General features: G+C 43.3%; 1 protein-coding gene across 1 annotated transcript in view; it reads left to right on the top strand.

Moving 5' to 3' along the window:
- The window catches only part of LOC126197723 (inter-alpha-trypsin inhibitor heavy chain H4-like), a 195,830-nt gene that overhangs the window by 103,940 nt on the left and 72,022 nt on the right, over nucleotides 1–19,868 (top strand). The window contains exon 7 of the mRNA XM_049934660.1: nucleotides 7,518–7,721. Coding sequence (XP_049790617.1) covers nucleotides 7,518–7,721 — 204 coding nt within the window. The remainder of the gene's footprint in view (nucleotides 1–7,517; nucleotides 7,722–19,868) is intronic.

The raw sequence follows: 19,868 nt of genomic DNA, 5'->3' as shown, positions 1-19,868 counted from the left end.
AACACGTCTCCGACGATTGTCTGGTTGAAGGCATATGCATGCGACACTCATGGGTGAAGAGAGCGTGATGCCAATCCTGAGCGATCCATTTGGCATGTAGTTGGGCCCATCTGTATCGCGCTGCATGGTGTCGTGGTTGCAAAGATGGACCTCGCCATGGACGTCGGGAGTGAAGTTGCGCATCATGCAGCCTATTGCGCACAGTTTGAATCGTAACACGACGTCCTGTGGCTGCACGAAAAGCATTATTCAACATGGTGGCGTTGCTGTGAGGGTTCCTCCGAGCCATAATGAGTAGGTAGCGGTCATCCACTGCAATAGTAGCCCTTGTGCGGCCTGAACGAGGCATGTCATCGACAGTTCCTGTCTCTCTATATTTCCTCAATGTCTCAACTACAGTGCTTTGGTTCACTCTGAGACGCCTGGATACTTGCCTTGTTGAGAGCCTTCCAGGCACAAAGTAACAATGCGAACGCGATCGAATAGCGATATTGACCGTCTAGGCATGGTTGAACTACAGACAAACACGAGCCGTGTACCTCCTTCCTGGTGAAATGACTGGAACGGATAGGCTGTCGGACCCCATCCGTCTAATAGGCGCTGCTCATGCATGGTTGTTTACATCTTTGGGAGGGTTTAGTGACATCTCTGAGCAGTCATAGGGACTGTGTCTGTGATACAATGTCCACAGTCAATGTATATCTTCAGGAGTTCCGGGAACCAGGGCGATGCGAACCTTTTTTTGATGTATTTGTGCATTCCTACTAGACGTTTCTTTGGACTGTGGAAGCTCGTACCTGCAAACTCTATACGGTCGTTAATTTAAAGACTTTTAAACAAATCCATTTAGACGGGCAGGCTTCCATAGAAAGGAAAATTGGACCGTAGTTAACGTAGACTAAGATAGCGACAGATGCAGTACGCAGTTTTATGACCGGCACGGACATCGAGTGCAGCTTACAGTCAGCGTGCAGCAGCAGTTCTATAGTCTACCATGCACAATCCCCTGAACATAAACGTCGTCTATTGAAATCTGTTTGGTTATCTATTCACTTCAGAGACCGAAACCCTTTTCTTAGAGAGTCTTAATACTAAAGAACTAAGTATTTGAATCACTAATAATAATAATAATAATAATTAAAAGAAAGTAGTAACTAAATGAATAATACTAATAAAAATAAAAGCAGTTCATCGAGGTTAATTTTTGTCTCTGAAAGGAAATTTTCAACACAGATCTCCATCCAATAACTGCTTTCAGGGTAAAACAATGACTCCTCTCATGAATCATTCCATCTCAGTAAAATTATAATAATTTACCTTTCGCGTGAGAAGGAGTTACAGTGTGCCATCCAATAGGTTTTCAATTTCGAATACTAGAGGCGTCTTAGGACTTCTTTGACGCGATGATTTTCCTTTCAAACTTTATAACAGCCATTTTTTTTTAATTTGGCTTTCAAATAATACGCTAATACGTCAAAATATTCCACTGTTTCAAGTAATCGAAAACCGACTACGTGAAGCAACTAGTTGTTGTCCAGATACGCTAGTGCCTACCGCAGGAGACAGTTGACGAGGAATTTTACACGCACAGGCATATGATTTTTTTTTTCCCTAGACATGACACTTCCTAGTGTATTTTAATATATTCTAACGGCAACAGCAGGCTTCACGGTCTGTGATAATTGTCTTCTCAGTCACATGACCACTGGACAGTGTCAATCGTCTGTGTAGTATGTCTACTCTAAAGCGCACACTTGCGTCACACCTATGAAATATAGTTGTACCTGCATCCTTCGTCAGTGGCAAGAAGACGGCAGTGTATCGTCTGATGACAGATAGACCACGAATTCCTAGCTCCGCGGTTGCGGCATCGGAAAATGTCGCCGTCGAGTTCAGAACGTTAAGAAAGTACAATCGATCATTTTACAGGGTCTTTACTTACGCAACTATAACAGCAAGGCACAACATAGGTAGAAATATAAAGTGCTCAGGACAACTGTGTACAGCGTCTTTGAGTTTCTACAACCCTTCTTAACTGCGGCCCAAGTGCACCATAGTTTCCTCGGTGCAATTTTGGATAGCGCCATTTCGCCATGCAGTTGTACTGTAACCACGGAGGCACGAGATCAGTTTATAGACTTAGCCGTTGTGGATATCATGGTCTTTTGGATATCAGATAAATTTCTCCGTTTCCCCATTACAACGACCGCACTGTTTCTCTGCCCACCCTCCACGCCCACGCTTTGTATACCCTGCACTGCTAGTGCTACCGTCTGCCGTCTGTGGGTTGCTGCTGCACGTTGACGTCGAACATAGGCGATGGTCACATTGATGTGAGTGGAGAGTGTATAAAACAGATCAACATGGACTTAATGTTACCTTACTTGACGAGTTTTTTCCTTGATGAGATGAAAGGTGGTTCCAAAGCAACGATTGCCGCTTCATTTCAGAATCATGGCGATAAACTCAACATTTAAACGGAAGTTTGGATCGTCTTGAAAGAGTTGTTTACTTTCTATGCAGAGTTCCACGCTATATTGCTTCTGATTGCTTCTGGTACAAACTTTGCCGCAATCCTACTAATGTTCATTTCATCTGACAAGACACTATTGCACACACCGTATCTTATTCCCAAGGTACTGCACAGTTCTTACATGGCATGCCTATGACCTTGCAGAATCATATCCCTTACAGTCTGAACGTTTTCTCGTGGGACACCAACTTGAGTGCTAACTGGAACTGTCCTCATCATCTCAAAGTTCGCTTAGAGCAGTTGTATGGCTGACATAAAGTGTTGTCTCCAAAGGCTTGCTTCAACATTTGGTGTTTTTCTGCAGCGGCTTCTCGAAATTCAAAATGAAACTGCTGCACTATCTAATCAACGACAACAAATTCACGGAAACACGACCATAGTAATATCCTCACTAACATTTAACAAATCACACATATTGCAGCCACTAGCCATACTGACTCCTCAAAAGGATCAATGGGGAGCACCTGGCTGTGTTTCAATGTACTCTTAATCATTTGGAAAGGGAAGCACAGGAATATGTTTTCATAACCTACGTCTACATTAAACACTCTAGGGTATCAGAACGTAGATTTTAACTGAAACATTCTTGGGTAAGAACTTCAGGTATCTATCGCACCAGATCTGCATGCAGTCTTCAGCAACATAAATGCTGATGGTGGCCAAGTAAGCAGGTCGAAATGTTGGAATTGACCCGAACGACCCCCATGCAATGTCCTCAATACGTTGCAAGTGTCAGTCGTGAACAGAACAGAGTACCGTGCAGCTGAGTGCGTCATGTCACACCTAAGTTAATTGGAACGTGGACAAATTGTTGGTGCTAGTATGAGGGGGTGCTTCCGTAACCAAAGTACCCGAAGTGTTTGATATTTCAGTAGACATCGTATCGAATATCTGTATCACATACAGGGAAAGTGGAACAACATCATCCGCTAAATCACAACGCGGACGAAAGTGTGTGCTGAGAGATCGTGACGGACGGCGATTGAAGAAAACTGTGACAAAAAAATAGACGACAGCTGCAAAAGTCACTGCAGAACTGAATGTCGGACTTGCAAACCCCGTCAGCACCAAAACAATGAGGAAGATCCAGAAGTAGAGAATTCCAGGTCGAGCTGGATTTCCGACACCACTCCTCACAAGGGAACCTCCCCATCGCACCCCCCTCAGATTTAGTTATAAGTTGGCACGGGGATAGGCCTTGAAAAACTGAACACAGATCAATCGAGAAAACAGGAAGAAGTTGTGTGGAACTATGAAAAAAATAAGCAGAATATACAAACTGAGTAGTCCATGCGCAAGATAGGCAACATCAAGGAGAGTGTCAGCTTACGAGCGCCGTGGTCCCGTGGTTAGCGTGAGCAGCTGCGGAACGAGAGGTCCTTAGTTCAAATCTTCTCTCGAGTGAAAAGTTTAATTTTTTATATTCAGATAATTATCAAAGTTCAGGCACTCACACATAATCAACTTCGCTCTCCAAAATTCCAGGACATGTTCAGATTTGCTTGGACATATGCAGGATTTGACGGTCTACGCACGGAAACATTTGAAAACGTAAAAAACATATGTTTTGACAGAGCACAGGGAAAACTGTGCGACTGTGAAGCTGTTGCATTCATTTGTTGCAGTTTATGTGACAAAGTCTTATGTTTTCATCACTTTTTTGGCAGTGATTATCACATCCACAAGAAAACCTAAATCGGGCAAGGTAGAAGAATCTTTTTACTCATTCGCCAAGTGTGCAAGTTAGGTGAGTCGACAGCATATTCCTGTCATGTGACGCACATGCCGTCACCAGTGTCGTAAAGAATACATCAGACGTGTTTTCCTGTGGAGGAATCGGTTGACCTATGACCTTGCGATCAAATGTTTTCGGTTCCTATTTCGTCTACTAGTCGCACGGTTTAGCGGTGCGGCCGCAAAACACAGACACTAAACTTATTACAATGAACAGAGACGTCAATGAATGAACGGACAGATCGTAACTTTGCGAAAATAAAGAAAGTAAAATTTTCACTCGAGGGAGGACTCGAACCAAGGACCTCTCGTTCCGCAGTTGCTCGCTCTAACCACGGGACCACGGCGCTCCTCAGCTTAGATTGTCTTTGATGTTGCATATCTCGCTCATGGACTACTCAGTTTGTATATTTTGCCTATTTTTTCATAGTTCCACACACCTTCTTCCTGTTTTCTCGATTGATCTGTGTTTAGTTTTTCAAGGCCTATCCACTGTGTCAATTTATAACTAAATCTGAGGGGGGTGCGATGGGGAGGTTCCCTTGTCAGTGATGCACACGTCTTTAAAGGGACTCTGGAGGAATGGAAGGCTCGATTGAGTCTTTGTTTTACACTGTTTTCAGCTTCTGCTCCAGCTCACGTCTCAACAGTACGACAGATCGGCGGTTCGGTGGTGATCTGGGTTACCATATAGTGGTACTCACAGCTACTCTGCAAATTCCATTACTGCCAAGGATTACGCGACTATTTTGGCTGATCAGGTCTGACTTATAGCACACAACATTATGCTGTGTTCCAAGACGACAGAACCCCTGTTCACGGAGACGACGTCGTCCAGGCTTACTTCGAGGCTATGATGTTGCTTTTTAAATAAATGTCTATGCACACGTGACTTTGGTTTATACATTATGTGGTTTACTTGTGCTACCTTATAATGGATCTAATTTAATCGTTACTCTGTAAACACATTCTCTGTTTTCCCGTCTGGCGGTGCCATCAACTAAAGTATCGGTCACTTTGATTCATAGCTCTGTAGTAGCAGCCGTAAACGTGTGCCATTAGGACGCTTTATACATCTGGCCTATGTTATAAACATGCCCTGCGTTCTGTTAAGAGCGAATAAGCTTAAACACAGGTGACATGTGAAACTTCCTGATAGATTAAAACTGCGTGTCGGACTGAGACTCGAACTCGGAGCCTTTGTCTTTCATGAGCAAGAGCTCTACCGACTGCGCTACCCAAGAACGATTCACGACCCATCCTCAAAGCTTTAATTCTGCCAGTATCTCGTCTACTACCGTCCAAACTTCGCAGGAGAGCTTCTGTGGTCTCTTAGAAATGAATATTTGTTTCTTTAAATCCACCCTTATATATGTGGTTTCTTATGTTTGTTCCGCTTACCGCTCTTCGCCTTATAATATATTCTTATCTATTTCCGTAGGCAGCTGTGTCCTCTGTATTTCGTTGGACGACGTGCCATTTTTGGTGACTGCGGGACGTTCTGTACTCTTGCCAGTAATCGTCGAGTGTTTTTACCCAGTGGACGGAGAATGTAAGGTTTTATTGGATGATGTGCCATTTTTGGTGACTGCAGGATTTTATGTATACTTTCCAGCGATCCTCGAGTATTTTACCCGGTAAGTTTGTCTTTGGTTACCCTCTTTTCACAATTCAGGTCGTGGTTTTCAACCTGATTTACTTAGCGGACAATGAAGCTTTATAGCTGTTTCCTGGCTCGTAAATTTATACTGAGGGAAGTTTTTCCCCCAGATGCCTGATGATACTCCTGTGAGACTAAAACGCGCCTCAAATTAAAAAAATAAAAAACCATTTTGCAACTTAGACAACCTATTCTTTCTTGATCGTCCAGGACTTGTTTGACCACAAGGGTGAGTTATTGCACCTTCCATGGCCACCATAGTTACGAGACCTCGACATTATTGAGCCGTCGTGGTCTACTTTGGAGAGATGCGTGGGTGATCGCTATCCATCCCTATTACCGTTACCTGAAGTTCAGATATGGTATGGGATGAAACTTCGTGAAAGATTAAAACTGTGTGCCGGACCGAGACTCGAACTCGGGACCTTGGTTTGCAGAAGAGCTTCTGTGAAGTTTCGAAGGTAGGAGACGAGGTACTGGCAGAATTGAAGCTGTGAGGATGGGTCGTGAGTCGTGCTTGGGGAACTCAGTTGGACGCCGGCACGGTAGCTCAGCGTGTTCGGTCAGAGGGCTGTGTGCTCTCTGTAATAAAAAAAAACTGAGTCAAGGAATCAACGATCAACTTGAACGGATGTCTTGTGACGGCCGCCAAGACCAAACGCGACGAGCTATATTGAACAAAAAGAAAAAAAAAAGAAAAAAATCTCGTTTGAGTCACTTTTTAAAAATAAAAAAAGTTGGTAGAGCACTTGCCGCGGGAGGCAAAGGTCCCGAGTTCGAGTCTCGGTCCGGCACAACGTTTTAATCTGCCAGGAAGTTTCATATCAGCGCACACTCCGCTGCAGAGTGAAAATCTCATTATGTTATGGGATACCTTTGAAAACCGTACGTGACCTGTAGAGACAATTAGACGTTGTTTTGAATGCGGATGGTTTTCCTACATCTTATCAGGCATTACTGAACACAGCCTCATTAAAAAAAGATTGTGCTCCATGAAACGGAAATCTTCCAGCTGCTTGGGTTCTGTCAACATAGAAGCCGTTAATATCAGAATGTGCAGTAACTGCTTCAATTGGGGCAGTTGCCATACCATAAGTGGTGCACTGAAACGGGCGTTTGATGTTGACAGACAATGGAGAAATACGCTGTCACCCACCGTCTAACGAAATCAAAACTGGTACCCGTGTTCTTGTGTCATAATCATCGGCATATTCTCCGATAGCATGTGGAAGTTTCGTGTCTTCGCGACGTCTCTGTGACATAATTTAGCCAATTAAATAAAATACCACACGCCATACAGAAAAATGCTGACGTTGCCGGTGTGGGATGTCGTCGAAAGTTTGAGCGCGCATACAAATCTGACGCTGCGGGATACCCGTGAAGCATTTATCCACCTTCAGCACATTTTCCAAACGGTGAAATTGTGCTATCGGCGTGTTTCGTTTTCAAAAAAAAAAAAAAAAAAAAAAGTACAGCGGAGAACACAGCTTTGTTTCACAACTTTTCAGTAATCAGTGAGGCTCATAGCGCTGACACATCAACTGTGTCCATTCAGCTGTCTTTGTCTCCAGCTGACGCCCCCGTGTGCAGGTGAGCGAGGACGGCTACTTCGTGCACTTCTACGCGCCTCCCGGCCTGCCGCCGCTGCCCAAACACGTCGTCTTCGTGCTCGATGTCAGCGGTTCCATGCGCGGCCGCAAGCTTGAACAGCTCAAGACGGCCATGCACACCATCCTGGACGAGCTCAACGAGGGTGACACCTTCTCCTTGATCCCGTTCGCTTCTGAAGTAAAGGTAAGGTGAAGCAGCGCAGAGACTCTTGCATTTCAGACCCAAGGGTATACAAAGGGATGACAAATGAAGCAAGTGTCACATTCACAGAAATGGAAAGTGCTACACCATCAATGCAAAATTGGTACCCAATGCTTCCATTCCTGTGGATGTGTTGATTAAAATGTATTCCTTAATTTCTGAACTAATTGTATCACCAGTTGACAAACCCAAGCATTGCCCGGGTGTTCATTTTGCCTATTTTCTATTATACTCATGCTCATAAATTAAGGATAATTGCAGGATGTGGTGCCACACAACGTGGCACTATACAAAACTGGCGCTAATAGCATAGGCACATAGGGAACACACACGACACAGATCTGTAAGTCCACGGTTTTGGTGATAAGTTGAGAAAACCGTCCCAAAACACATGTGCTGCAAAACGCCACTGTTTCCTGCGTATGTACCCCGACATCAATATGGGATATGACCACCATGCACACGTACACAGGCCACACAACGGGTTGGCATACTCTGGGTCAGGTGGTTGAGCAGCTGCTGAGGTATAGCTCCCATTCTTGCGCCAGTGCCTGTCGGAGTTCCTGAAGTGTCCTAGGGGTTTGAAGACGTGCAGCGACACGTCGACCGAGAGCATCCCAGACGTCCTCGATGGGGTTTAGGTCTGGAGAACAGGCAGGCCACTCCATTCGCCTGATATCTTCTGTTTCAAGGTACTCATCCACGATGGCAGCTCGGCGGGGCGACCCACGGCACCCCTGAAAAGGCGGACATACTGGTGCAAAACGACGTCCTGATACACCTGACCTGTTACAACTCCTGTATCAAAGACATGCAGCGGTGTACGTGCACCAGTCGTAATACCATCCCATACCATCAAACCACGACCTCCATACAGGTCCCTTCCAAGGACATTAAGGGGTTGGCATCTGGTTCCTGGTTCACGCCAGGTGAAAACCCAGCGAGAATCATGCTCAGTCTACACCTGGGCTCGTCCGTGAACATAACCTGAGACCACTGTTATAATGACTAAGTACTGTGTTCTTGACACCAGGTTTTACGGGCTCTCCTGCGGCCAGGGGTCAGTGGAATGCACCTTGCAGGTCTCCGACGAATAAACCATGTCTGTTGTGGAGACTGTGTCTGCAGACAACTGTTCCAGTGGCTCCGGTAAGGTACCGAGCAAGGCTACCTGCAGTACTCCGTGGCCGTCTGCGGGCACTGGATGCTGAGATATCGGTCTTCTTATGGTGTTGTTCACTGTGGACGTCCCACACTGTAGCGCCTGGACGTTTCCTGTCTGCTGGACTCGTTGCCATAAACGTGAGATCACACTTTGTGACACACGGAGAGCCCGTGCTAGGACCTGCTGTGATTGACCAGCCTCCAGTCGCCATAGTATTCTACCCCTCATAACGTCATCAGTATGTGTTCTTTGAGCCATTTTCAACACACAGTCACCATTAGCACGTCTGAAAACGTCTGCACACTTACTCACTGCACCGTACTGTGACATGCACCAACACACCTCTGCATATCCGAACTGCTGCCAGCGCCACTGTGCAACGACCGCTGGTCAAATGCACCGCCTGGTCATACCTCGAGGTGATTTAAACCCGCAAACCGCCCACCAGGGCGTTGTTTCACCATGTATCACCATTATCCTTAAATTATGAGCATGAGTGTAGAAACGATACCTTATATGTACTCCTGTAGCAGACCTAGGGCTGTAACCGTGGTCTAGGGGTAGCGTCTTTGATTCATAATCAAAACGTCTTCGGTCCCTGGTTCGATCCCCGCCACTGCCTAAATTTCGATAAATAATCAGCATTGGCGGCCGAAGACTTCCGGCATAAGAAGTCAGCCTCATTCTGCCAACGGCCTTGTCAAAGAGGGCGGAGGAGCGGATAGAGGTTCAGGGCACTCACTTGTCCTAGGGGTGGGAAATTGCCCCCAAAGGCGGAAGAATCAGCAATGATCAACGACATGAGGATGCAGAAGGCAACGGAAACCACTGCATTAAAGACACGTAACGTGTATCCACAGGACATATGGCCTGTAATTGAAGAAGTGTCATGATGATCTCTCCATTGGCAAAAGATTCCGGAATAGTCCCCCATTCTGATCTCCGGGAGGGGACTGCCAAGGGGGAGGTTACCATGAGAAAAAGATTGAATAAGCAACGAAAGGATAACGTTCTACGAGTCGGGGCGTGGAATGTCAGAAGGTAGGGAAACTAGAAAATCTGAAATGGGAAATGCAAAGGCTCAATGTAGATATAGTAGAGGTCAGTGAAGTGAAGGAAGACAAGGATTTCTGGTCAGATGAGTATCGGGTAATATCAACAGCAGCAGAAAATAGTATAACAGGTGTAGGATTCGTTATGAATAGGAAGGTAGGGCAGAGGGTGTGTTACTGTGAACAGTTCAGTGACCAGGTTGATCTAATCAGAATCGACAGCAGACCAACACCGACAACGATAGTTCAGGTATACATGCCGACGTCGCAAGCTGAAGATGAACAGATAGAGAAAGTGTATGAGGATATTGAAAGGGTAATGCCGTATGTAAAGGGTGACGAAAGTCTAATAGTCATGGGCGACTGGAATGCAGTTGTAGGGGAAGGAGTAGAAGAAAAGGTTACAGGAGAATATGGGCTTGGGACAAGGAATGAAAGAGGAGAAAGACTAATTGAGTTCTGTAACAATTTTCAGCTAGTAATAGCTAATACCCTGTTCAAGAATCACAAGAGGAGGAGGTATACTTGGAAAAGGCCGGGAGATACGGGAAGATTTCAATTAGATTACATCATGGTCAGATAGAGATTCCGAAATCAGGTACTGGATTTTAAGGCGTTCCCAGGAGCAGATATAGACTCAGATCACAATATAGTAGTGATGAAGAGTAGGCTGAAGTTCAAGACATTAGTCAGGAAGAATCAATACGCAAAGAAGTGCGATACGGAAGTACTAAGGAATGACGAGATACGTTTGAAGTTCTCTAACGCTATAGATACAGCAATAAGGAATAGCGCAGTAGGCAGTACAGTTGAAGAGGAATGGACATCTCTAAAAAGGGCCATCACAGAAGCTGGGAAGGAAAACATAGGTACAAAGAAGGTAGCTGAGAAGAAACCATGGGTAACAGAAGAAATACTTCAGCTGATTGATGAAAGGAGGAAGTACAAACATGTTCCGGGAAAATCAGGAATACAGAAATACAAGTCGCTGAGGAATGAAATAAATAGGAAGTTCAGGGAAAATGTGAAGACATCGAAAAAGATATGATTGTCGGAAGGACAGACTCAGCATACAGGAAAGTCAAAACAACCTTTGGTGACATTAAAAGCAACGGTGGTAACATTAAGAGTGCAACGGGAATTCCACTGTTAAACACAGAGGAGAGAGCAGATAGGTGGAAAGAATACATTGAAAGCCTCTATGAGGGTGAAGATTTGTCTGATGTGATAGAAGAAGAAACAGGAGTCGATTTAGAAGAGATAGGGGATCCAGTATTAGATTCGGAATTTAAAAGAGCTTTGGAGGACTTACGGTCAAATAAGGCAGAAGGGATAGATAACATTCCATCAGAATTTCTAAAATCATTGGGGGAAGTGGCAACAAAACGACTATTCACGTTGGTGTGTAGAATATATGAGTCTGGCTACATACCATCTGACTTTCGGAAAAGCATCATCCACACAATTCCGAAGACGGCAAGAGCTGACAAGTGCGAGAATTATCGCACAATCAGCTTAACAGCTCATGCATCGAAGCTGCTTACAAGAATAATATACAGAAGAATGGAAAAGAAAATTGAGAATGCGCTAGGTGACGATCAGTTTGGCTTTAGGAAAAGTAAAGGGACGATAGAGGCAATTCTGACGTTACGGCTAAAAAAAAATCAAGACACTTTCATAGGATCTGTCGACCTGGAAAAAGCGTTCGGCAATATAAAATGGTGCAAGCTGTTCGAGATTCTGAAAAAAGTAGGGGTAAGCTATAGGGAGAGACGGGTCATATACAATATGTACAACAACCAAGAGGGAATAATAAGAGTGGACGATCAGGAACGAAGGGTGTAAGACAAGGCTGTAGCCTTTCGCCACTACTCCTCAATCCGTACATCGAGGAAGCAATGATGGAAATAAAAGAAAGGTTCAGGAGTGGAATTAAAATACAAGGTGAAAGGATATCAATGATACGATTCGCTGATGACATTGCTATCCTGAGTGAAAGTGAAGAAGAATTAAATGATCTGCTGAACGGAATGAACAGTCTAATGAGTACACAGTACGGTTTGAGAGTAAATCGGAGAAAGACGAAGGTAATGAGAAGTAGTAGAAATGAGAACAGCGAGAAACTTAACATCAGGATTGGTGGTCACGAAGTCAATGAAGTTACGTAATTCTGCTACCTAGGCAGTAAAATAACCAATGACGGACGGAGCAAGGAGGACATCAAAAGCAGACTCGCTATGGCAAAAAAGGCATTTCTGGCCAAGAGAAGTCTACTAATATCAAATATCGGCCTTAATTTCAGGAAGAAATTTCTGAGGATGTACGTCTGGGGTACAGCATTGTATGGTAGTGAAACATGGACTGTGGGAAAACCGGAACAGAAGAGAATCGAAGCATTTGAGATGTGGTGCTATAGACGAATGTTGAAAATTACGTGGACTGATAAGGTAAGGAATGAGGAGGTTCTACGCAGAATCGGAGAGGAAAGGAATATGTGGAAAACACTGATAAGGAGAAGGGACAGGATGATAGGACATCTGCTAAGACATGAGGGAGTGACTACGATGGTACTAGAGGGAGCTGTAGAGGGCAAAAACTGTAGAGGAAGACAGAGATTGGAATACGTCAAGCAAATAATTGAGGACGTAGGTTGCAAGTGCTACTCTGAGATGAAGAGGTTAGCACAGGAAAGAAATTCGTGGCGGGCCGCATCAAACCAGTCAGTAGACTGATGACCAAAAAAAATAAAAGCAGACCTGGCGTGAGTGATCATGGACAGCTTCTGTATCTAGGTGCAGCTGTTTCGTGTGTCTACAACTCGATTTTCTAAAAATACCTACGGCAACGCCTCTTCATAGCTTTATGGACGGCTAATGTTTTCGTCTACAGCCGTTTGCGATTCGCAGTTGAAAGCAGTCGACAACGCTGCCAGGTGTCGTGGATTTCCTTAAAATCCCTTTGTACAAAAGGATAAACTTATTAAAACTTCATACATCATGCGACATTTTTTCAAGCATCGCAGCATTTACAACATCATAACTCTTGAAACATGTTTCGTAAAATTATATATTTGTGTAGGTACAATTGAGCTGCATATGTCGATACTATCTGCGAAATGTGTTACGAATAATGTTAGCAGCAAAGAAGAAATAAATTTAAACGTCATGCACAATGCGGCATTTATCACCCATCTTAGGGTTTATGTAGTCATATCTTCTGAACCTTTATAGGTGACCAATATAGCAGCAATTGTTAGCTGTCACTAATAAATATATATACCAAGTTTGGTTGAAATCATCCCAGTGGTTTACGAGATGTTGAACATATGTACACAAATAAATAATACAAACATACATACATATTTATAATATGTGTCGATTTACTTATTCTGTATTTTGTCTGAGCAGATTAGGACCTTAAGTCCTCTCTTACAATAGACCAGGAAAACTCACATCATAAAATATTACTAAATAATCTCAATTTCTGTGATCAGGCCTACTTCTGGCTCATTTATTTACATGTGAGAAATTATTGTGAGAAGAGTTACAATTACAAACACAAATAATAACAGTGAATAATAACAACTGCCTTTAATGATGATAATAATAATAATAATAATAACAGCCAAACTGTTCAGGAATTCTAAAGTAAATTATGATGAAAACCAATTCAAACAAATAGAGCTCCACTCCAAAATGAACAATACTGGAAATTTCTATAATAATTTTAAAAAAAAGGAACTCAAATATTCTCCAACAAACATTTGCTCAAAAGATTACAATGGAAAAACAGCACATAATAACCAAGAAAAGAATGACATTTTAATAAAGAATTTTTAAAATTTAAAAACTTGTGAATGTCGTACATAAAGATTTGACTTTACTCGAGAACTCAGTACTTTAAATCGCATCCCGGAACGGAAGGAGAATTCAAGGACGTCATCAAATCCCTCAAAGCTAGTAAAGCACCTGTGGACGATTCCGTAACTGCAATACTTTCAAATAACAAATTTCTGGACAAGCTAACCGAAATCGTTTTAAATATTTGGTTGACAGAGGAGAATTCTGAAGGCTGGAAGACAGCGTCGACACACTCACTGCACAAATCAGGTAATAAAACGGATTTGAACAGCTACAGAGGCTTTAATCTGATGCCAGTTGCCCATAAAATCTTATCAAAGGCATTTTTGACTATGGAAAAAATACAATTATTCCTTCAAATTGGTCAAAAGCAATGTGGTTCTATAGAAAACTCTTATGTTCACAGCAGGTTCTCATATTAGTGTCAATAGTAATGTATCTGATGAGATTTAAAAATTTCGTAATCACTATTGTTGAGAAAAGCATATGACTCAGTCAATAGGTGACGAAGTATGGTTAGATACCAAAATCTTGGCTCTCACTAAGGAAACACTAAAAGCATCCACTGAATGTGAAAATTAGAAGTAAAATTCCTTGAAGTTTTGGTCTCGCCCAGCTGCTCTTGTGCGCAATAAAAAATCATATGGAAATGGAGAATGTCTTTAGGACAATACAATTCAGTCACTGAGTTAGAGTTAAAATAGCCGGTCTACCGTTTCCGAACGACCTGGCTATTTTTCACGCTCACTGGGACCAATCACTAGACATAATTGCTGAAACCAAATGCTGATGAAGCAGTTTTGTAAATCTCCTTTGAGAACTGAACAAGACAACTAGGAGACAGAGGCCGTTAAAGTAAGAGTTAATAAGATGATTACAGCTCACTACCGCACTAAAGATGTGTATATGGTCGCCACGCTAATTTTATCTGGTATTTCAGCAGATATTTGCAATTACTTTTTTGCCGGAGTCTGCCCAGACAAACACTACTCATCAACATTTTGATTTGCAGCTCCTTGTGTTGGCCGTGTTTGCATATAAATTATTGGATGTGAGGTCCGCGAGTTATGCAAAAGATCGTTTTTTCTTAGTACCCAAACAAGTTTCGGCACCACTGTGCCATCATCAGTGGGTTTTCGTTTTTATTTATTCTTTACATTTGGGGTGCATGAATTGTCACAACAAACCACAATCACACTGTGTTTTGGTGAAGTGAAAAGTGTTTTACTACGTTATTTGTGGAAAATACTTGTTATAGTTACGTGTGCATCACAACACCTCACCATGATGCGGAAAATGAAAGTGCTTGCCACACTAAAACATGACAAGCTACCTGTAGTAATTAACACACAATTAATCTGGAAAATTCATGCAGTTAAGAGCAAATGCAATATGGAAGACGTCACAGTAGTGAATCTTTTACGCATACTGAAAAAAATAACAGATGTGATTAGGAAAAGAATAGCTTTCTATGGCCACATACAAAGGAAATAAATTATTTGCAAACTTTTCCCAAACAATTTAAGAAAGGAAAGTTCTTCTTGATGTTTGTGTAACGATAATGTGTCACTGTGCACATTCCGCCAAAACTATACTCCATTTTGTATGTGGATGTTTCTCTGCGATACGATTTCTAAGCTTCGTTATCGTTAGAATTTCATAAAGCTTCCTGTTAGCGAGGCTTCCGGTATCGACGAGGTAGTACCGAATTTAGCTAATTTCCATGTATTACAGTCGTATATGTCGGTAATACAGCAGAATGCCGGTGATATCAATTTGTTAGCCGAGGCCATGGGCCTCCACCGCTTGATGAGGTGTGTGATGTTATTGGTCCTCCGGGTACTTCCTGACGCGATTTAGAAGCAGGATTACATATTTTTTGTGTTCCTCGATGAATTAAAGGCCGTGTTTGGACGTGGAAAAAGTTCATCTATCAAACTGAACTTTGTGTCCTCTGAAAAGAAACCAGCATGCGCATGCTGTATACTCTTTGCTAGTGGTCGGATATAGCAAGAACTTGCGCCAAATAATTCATCTTGATTGTAATGGCGATCTCTATGGTTTTAACCTTCTGTATTAATGTCAAGTGACAGTCGGAGGCGAGTATCAAAGCAGCATGTAATTTATTAAACACTTGTCACCAGTTCTTCGTCAGGAATCTGTGTGGAATGACCTCAAAGATAACACCGAGAGTTTTGTGACAAACCTTTTCTCTGCACCAAATAGCTTGCGATGTGTCTTCTATTCCGCGTCCATTTGCAAGTCTGTGGTTTTGGTTCTATTTAATTTTGCTCCTGAAAGAAACTCGTTTCTGCTGAATTAAGTTGTTTTGACGATGACACAGCTACGCTTATATCGTCAGAATACGCAATGCATGTGGCAGTAACAGAGTCGATGATAAGCCCGATCCCTCTATGCACTAAGTTCATCAGTAGCAGATCCAGTGCAATAGCGTATAATATCATAGACAGTGGCCATTCTTGCGGGGACAGACTGCCCAATTTCAACTTCTTTCGTACAATGGCCATTAATGAGAATCCTCGAAGAGACGTTTGTAGTGATGTATAAATGCATGTTTCGCGGCGATATGTATTAACAAAATTTTCTCCGGCTTCCAGCCGCGTCAGGTGGTAAAAATCCCACGAGCTTTCGATCGAGCTCTCCCCGGTCATTGTCAAGTGGTAAGACTGACTGCTGTGTCGCCGTGGCCGCGTCGTTATATAGCCGCACTGCTGGCTGTGACGTCACTGGTGCTCCCTTCCTCGCTGTATACGGTATTGTTTTCATCTCGCTTCCGTCGCGCCCGTTTTAACATCGCGATAGCCGCGTCCCAGGCTGTGCTGAGCTGCAAACCGCCGTCCTTGCTGATGGCGTTTTCAGAGGTTTTTATTTCAATAGCTTCTTTTATGACGCTATCCCAAAATCCCTTCGTCTTCATAACGATTGATGTTTCGTCGAATGGAATTCGGTGTCCATTTTCTAAAGGGTGTTCTGCCACGGCTGATTTTTCTGGATAGCATAGGCGTAAGCACCTCTCGTGTTCCGTCCGGCGTTGCTCGACCGTGCGTACTCTTTGGCCGACGTAGTAACAGCCACACTGACATGGTATCTTGTACACTCCAGGCGTTCTAAGCCCTCGATCGTCCATCACAGACCTTATGAGCTGACGAATTTTTGCTGGGGGCCTGAACACCGATGAAATGTTATATCTCTTCAGGAGCCGGCTAATCTTTCCCGACACTGTACCACAAAAAGTCAAAAACACAAGTTTCTTGCTTTCTTCTTCGGTGGTATTCTCTCCTCAGTTGGTGTGTTTCTTGCATGCTACACCAGATATAGCCTGTGACACCTGTCCGTGGCTGTACCCGTTTTCCCGGAAGACTCTTCGGAGGTGGCTCAGTTCTAGTGGCAGACTTTTTGCGTCTGAGACGACTTTAGCACGATGGACAAGGTTGTTCAGAACGCCACGTTTTTGTGCCTGGTGGTGGTGGTTGAGAGCGTGCAGATACCGATCTGTGTGTGTCGCTTTCCTGTAGACACTGTGGCTGAGGTGTCCATAGGTTTTCCGCCGAACGAGGACGTCAAGGAAGGGCAATGCACCATCTGTCTCGACTTTAACGTTTGTAGCGAGTTTGCGAATTAACTCGATAAAGTGAGGTCCAAAACCCAGTTTCGCCACGCTTTTAGAGAGGTAGTATGACGCACACGATCATATACTCTCTCAAGATCTAAAAATATCAGGGTGTCATGTCCTTTATTTTCAGCATATGAACAGGTGATGTTCCTTAAGTCACAGGCAGTTGAGACTGTACCTCAGCGATGCACTGCACTGTGTTGGTAGCTGACCTTCTGCATAACAATTCGCAGGCTTAGCTTAATCGATCTGGTAATAATTTTGAAATCGGTGTTCAAAAGTGTGATGGTCCGAATATTCTCCACCTTCCTGCTATTATGATTTTTCGATAAGGGCAAGACGATGCCTTCCTTGAATGCACTGGGATGTGTTCCAGGTGTCTGATTTCATTCGCTGTCTCGAGGTGTGTTGAGCCGAGAAGATTCTAGTAAGGCTGGTAAAACTCAGCGCTGAGGTCGTCGGGTCCTGGTGATTTCCCTTTCTTTGCACTGTGGACCGCTAGTTTGACTCCGACCACGGTGGCAACAGATTCCAAGTACGCATTATCCTCGCGTCGGCAACTCAAGGTCATAAGAAAATTGTCGCAAGACTGTTCATCAACTGTTTGCTTCTTATAAAGTTGACTGTAATAGTCATAGAAGTGAGAAATGATGTCACGTTGCTTTTTGATGGCATTCTTGGTGTCATCAAAGATTTCTTCAATCACCATAGCTTTATATCGTTTTGTCGTTCTCAGAATGTGGTACGGAGAGGCTCGTTCTTCGGCGGCAACGTCTTTTGGCTGGGCTCGCATGATGACTCCTTCCATTTGTTGCGATGATTCGCCTTTATTTTCGCTTTGTATCATCTGTACATCTATATTGCGTGAAACATCGTTAGTTAGACTACACAGTTCTCCCAAACAGCGCCAATAAAATTCTGTGGTCTCTTTCTGCTAAAAACTTTTCCTTCGAGCGTAGCTCATGATGGTTAGGCGTAATTTTGACTTGGTATATTGAATCCACCACTGTAGAACACTGGTGTAACGATGTCGGTGGAGCTAGAGTTGTTGCTCCACAAGGCTCACCTCCTCTTCAAGTTGCGCATCCTGCACTAGACTGATATTCAACTTCCAGTAACCTTTGCCACGGTAAATTTTCTGACACTCTAGGTTAAGGTAACACTGATATGCTCAGTGGTCGGAGATGTTGACAGGAGCTATGTGACAGTTCAGTATGTCGCCGGAATTCATCTGATACACAGATCCTATCCAGACGTCTGGCAGAGTGACCGGCTACAAAAGTGTACGCTACTCGCTCACCGTATGGTTTTCCCCACGTGTCATGAAGACGCATGCCACGAATTAAGGGTTCGAGTTCCACACATCTGTTCATCTTAGGAGTTTGGTCTCTGTCGTTAAGCACACAGCTAAAGCCACTCACGAAAATAAGATGTGCATGATTAGCGCCAAGAAGCATGGAACCTCATGTTAACAATTTGATCTCCACCTGCTGCTGCGTTTCACTGGGAATATTTCCAGAAGTGACGGCGCATCTTTGGAATCCAGCGGTAACTGTCCCGGCGCTGATAATGGGGCTGAAGTGACGCCCATCCTTCCCTGAATGTCGCTGGAACTGCTTTCGACATTAGCTGGCTTTTCATCTTCGTGAACCTGTTCCGACTGCCGGGGTTTTGGTACACTAGATTAGATTAGTTTTTCGTTCCATAGATCCGTGCTGAGGAGATCCTCGTGGATGTGGAACATTTCAATTTTTTTTAAAACTGAAATAACAATACTAATAGTATGAATGTATACAATACATCATTTGTTTCTATTACAAAATTCGTCAATGGAGTAGAAGGAGTTGGCCACTAGAAAGTCTTTCAGGCTCCTTTTAAACTGATCTTTATTTGTAACTAAATTTTTTGTGTTTGCTGGCAAATTATTGAAGATGAGTGTTCCTGAGTAGTGGACCCCTTTTTGAACTAAAGTATGTGCTTTTAAGTCTTTGTGCAGATCATTTTTGTTCCTGGTATTGTATGTATGAGCTGTTTGTTGGAAAAAGAGATATATTATTTAGGACAAATTTCATGAAGGAGTAAATATACCGAGAGGCAGTTCTTTGAAGAGGTTTCTACAGGACGTCCGTGAATTTACTTCACAAATAATACGTATTACAAGCTTTTGGACTCTGAAAACTTTTGTTTGACTTGAAGAGTTACCCCAAAATATCATACCATATGACATTACGGAATGAAAGTAAGCAAAGTATGCAAGCTTTTTCATTTTTATGTCGCCTATGTCTGCTAACACTCGAATTGCAAATGCAGATTTGTTAAGGCGTTTCTGAAGTTCTGTGGTGTGCTCTTCCCAACTGAATTTATTATCAAGTTGTAATCCCAGGAATTTAAGACTGTCAACCTCTTCTATCTGCTCTT

This window comes from Schistocerca nitens, chromosome 1 (assembly GCF_023898315.1).
Source record: "Schistocerca nitens isolate TAMUIC-IGC-003100 chromosome 1, iqSchNite1.1, whole genome shotgun sequence".
Classification (NCBI taxonomy): Eukaryota; Metazoa; Arthropoda; class Insecta; order Orthoptera; family Acrididae; genus Schistocerca; species Schistocerca nitens.
Note: the sequence above shows the minus strand (reverse complement) of the source record. Positions and strands in the feature narration are given on the sequence as shown.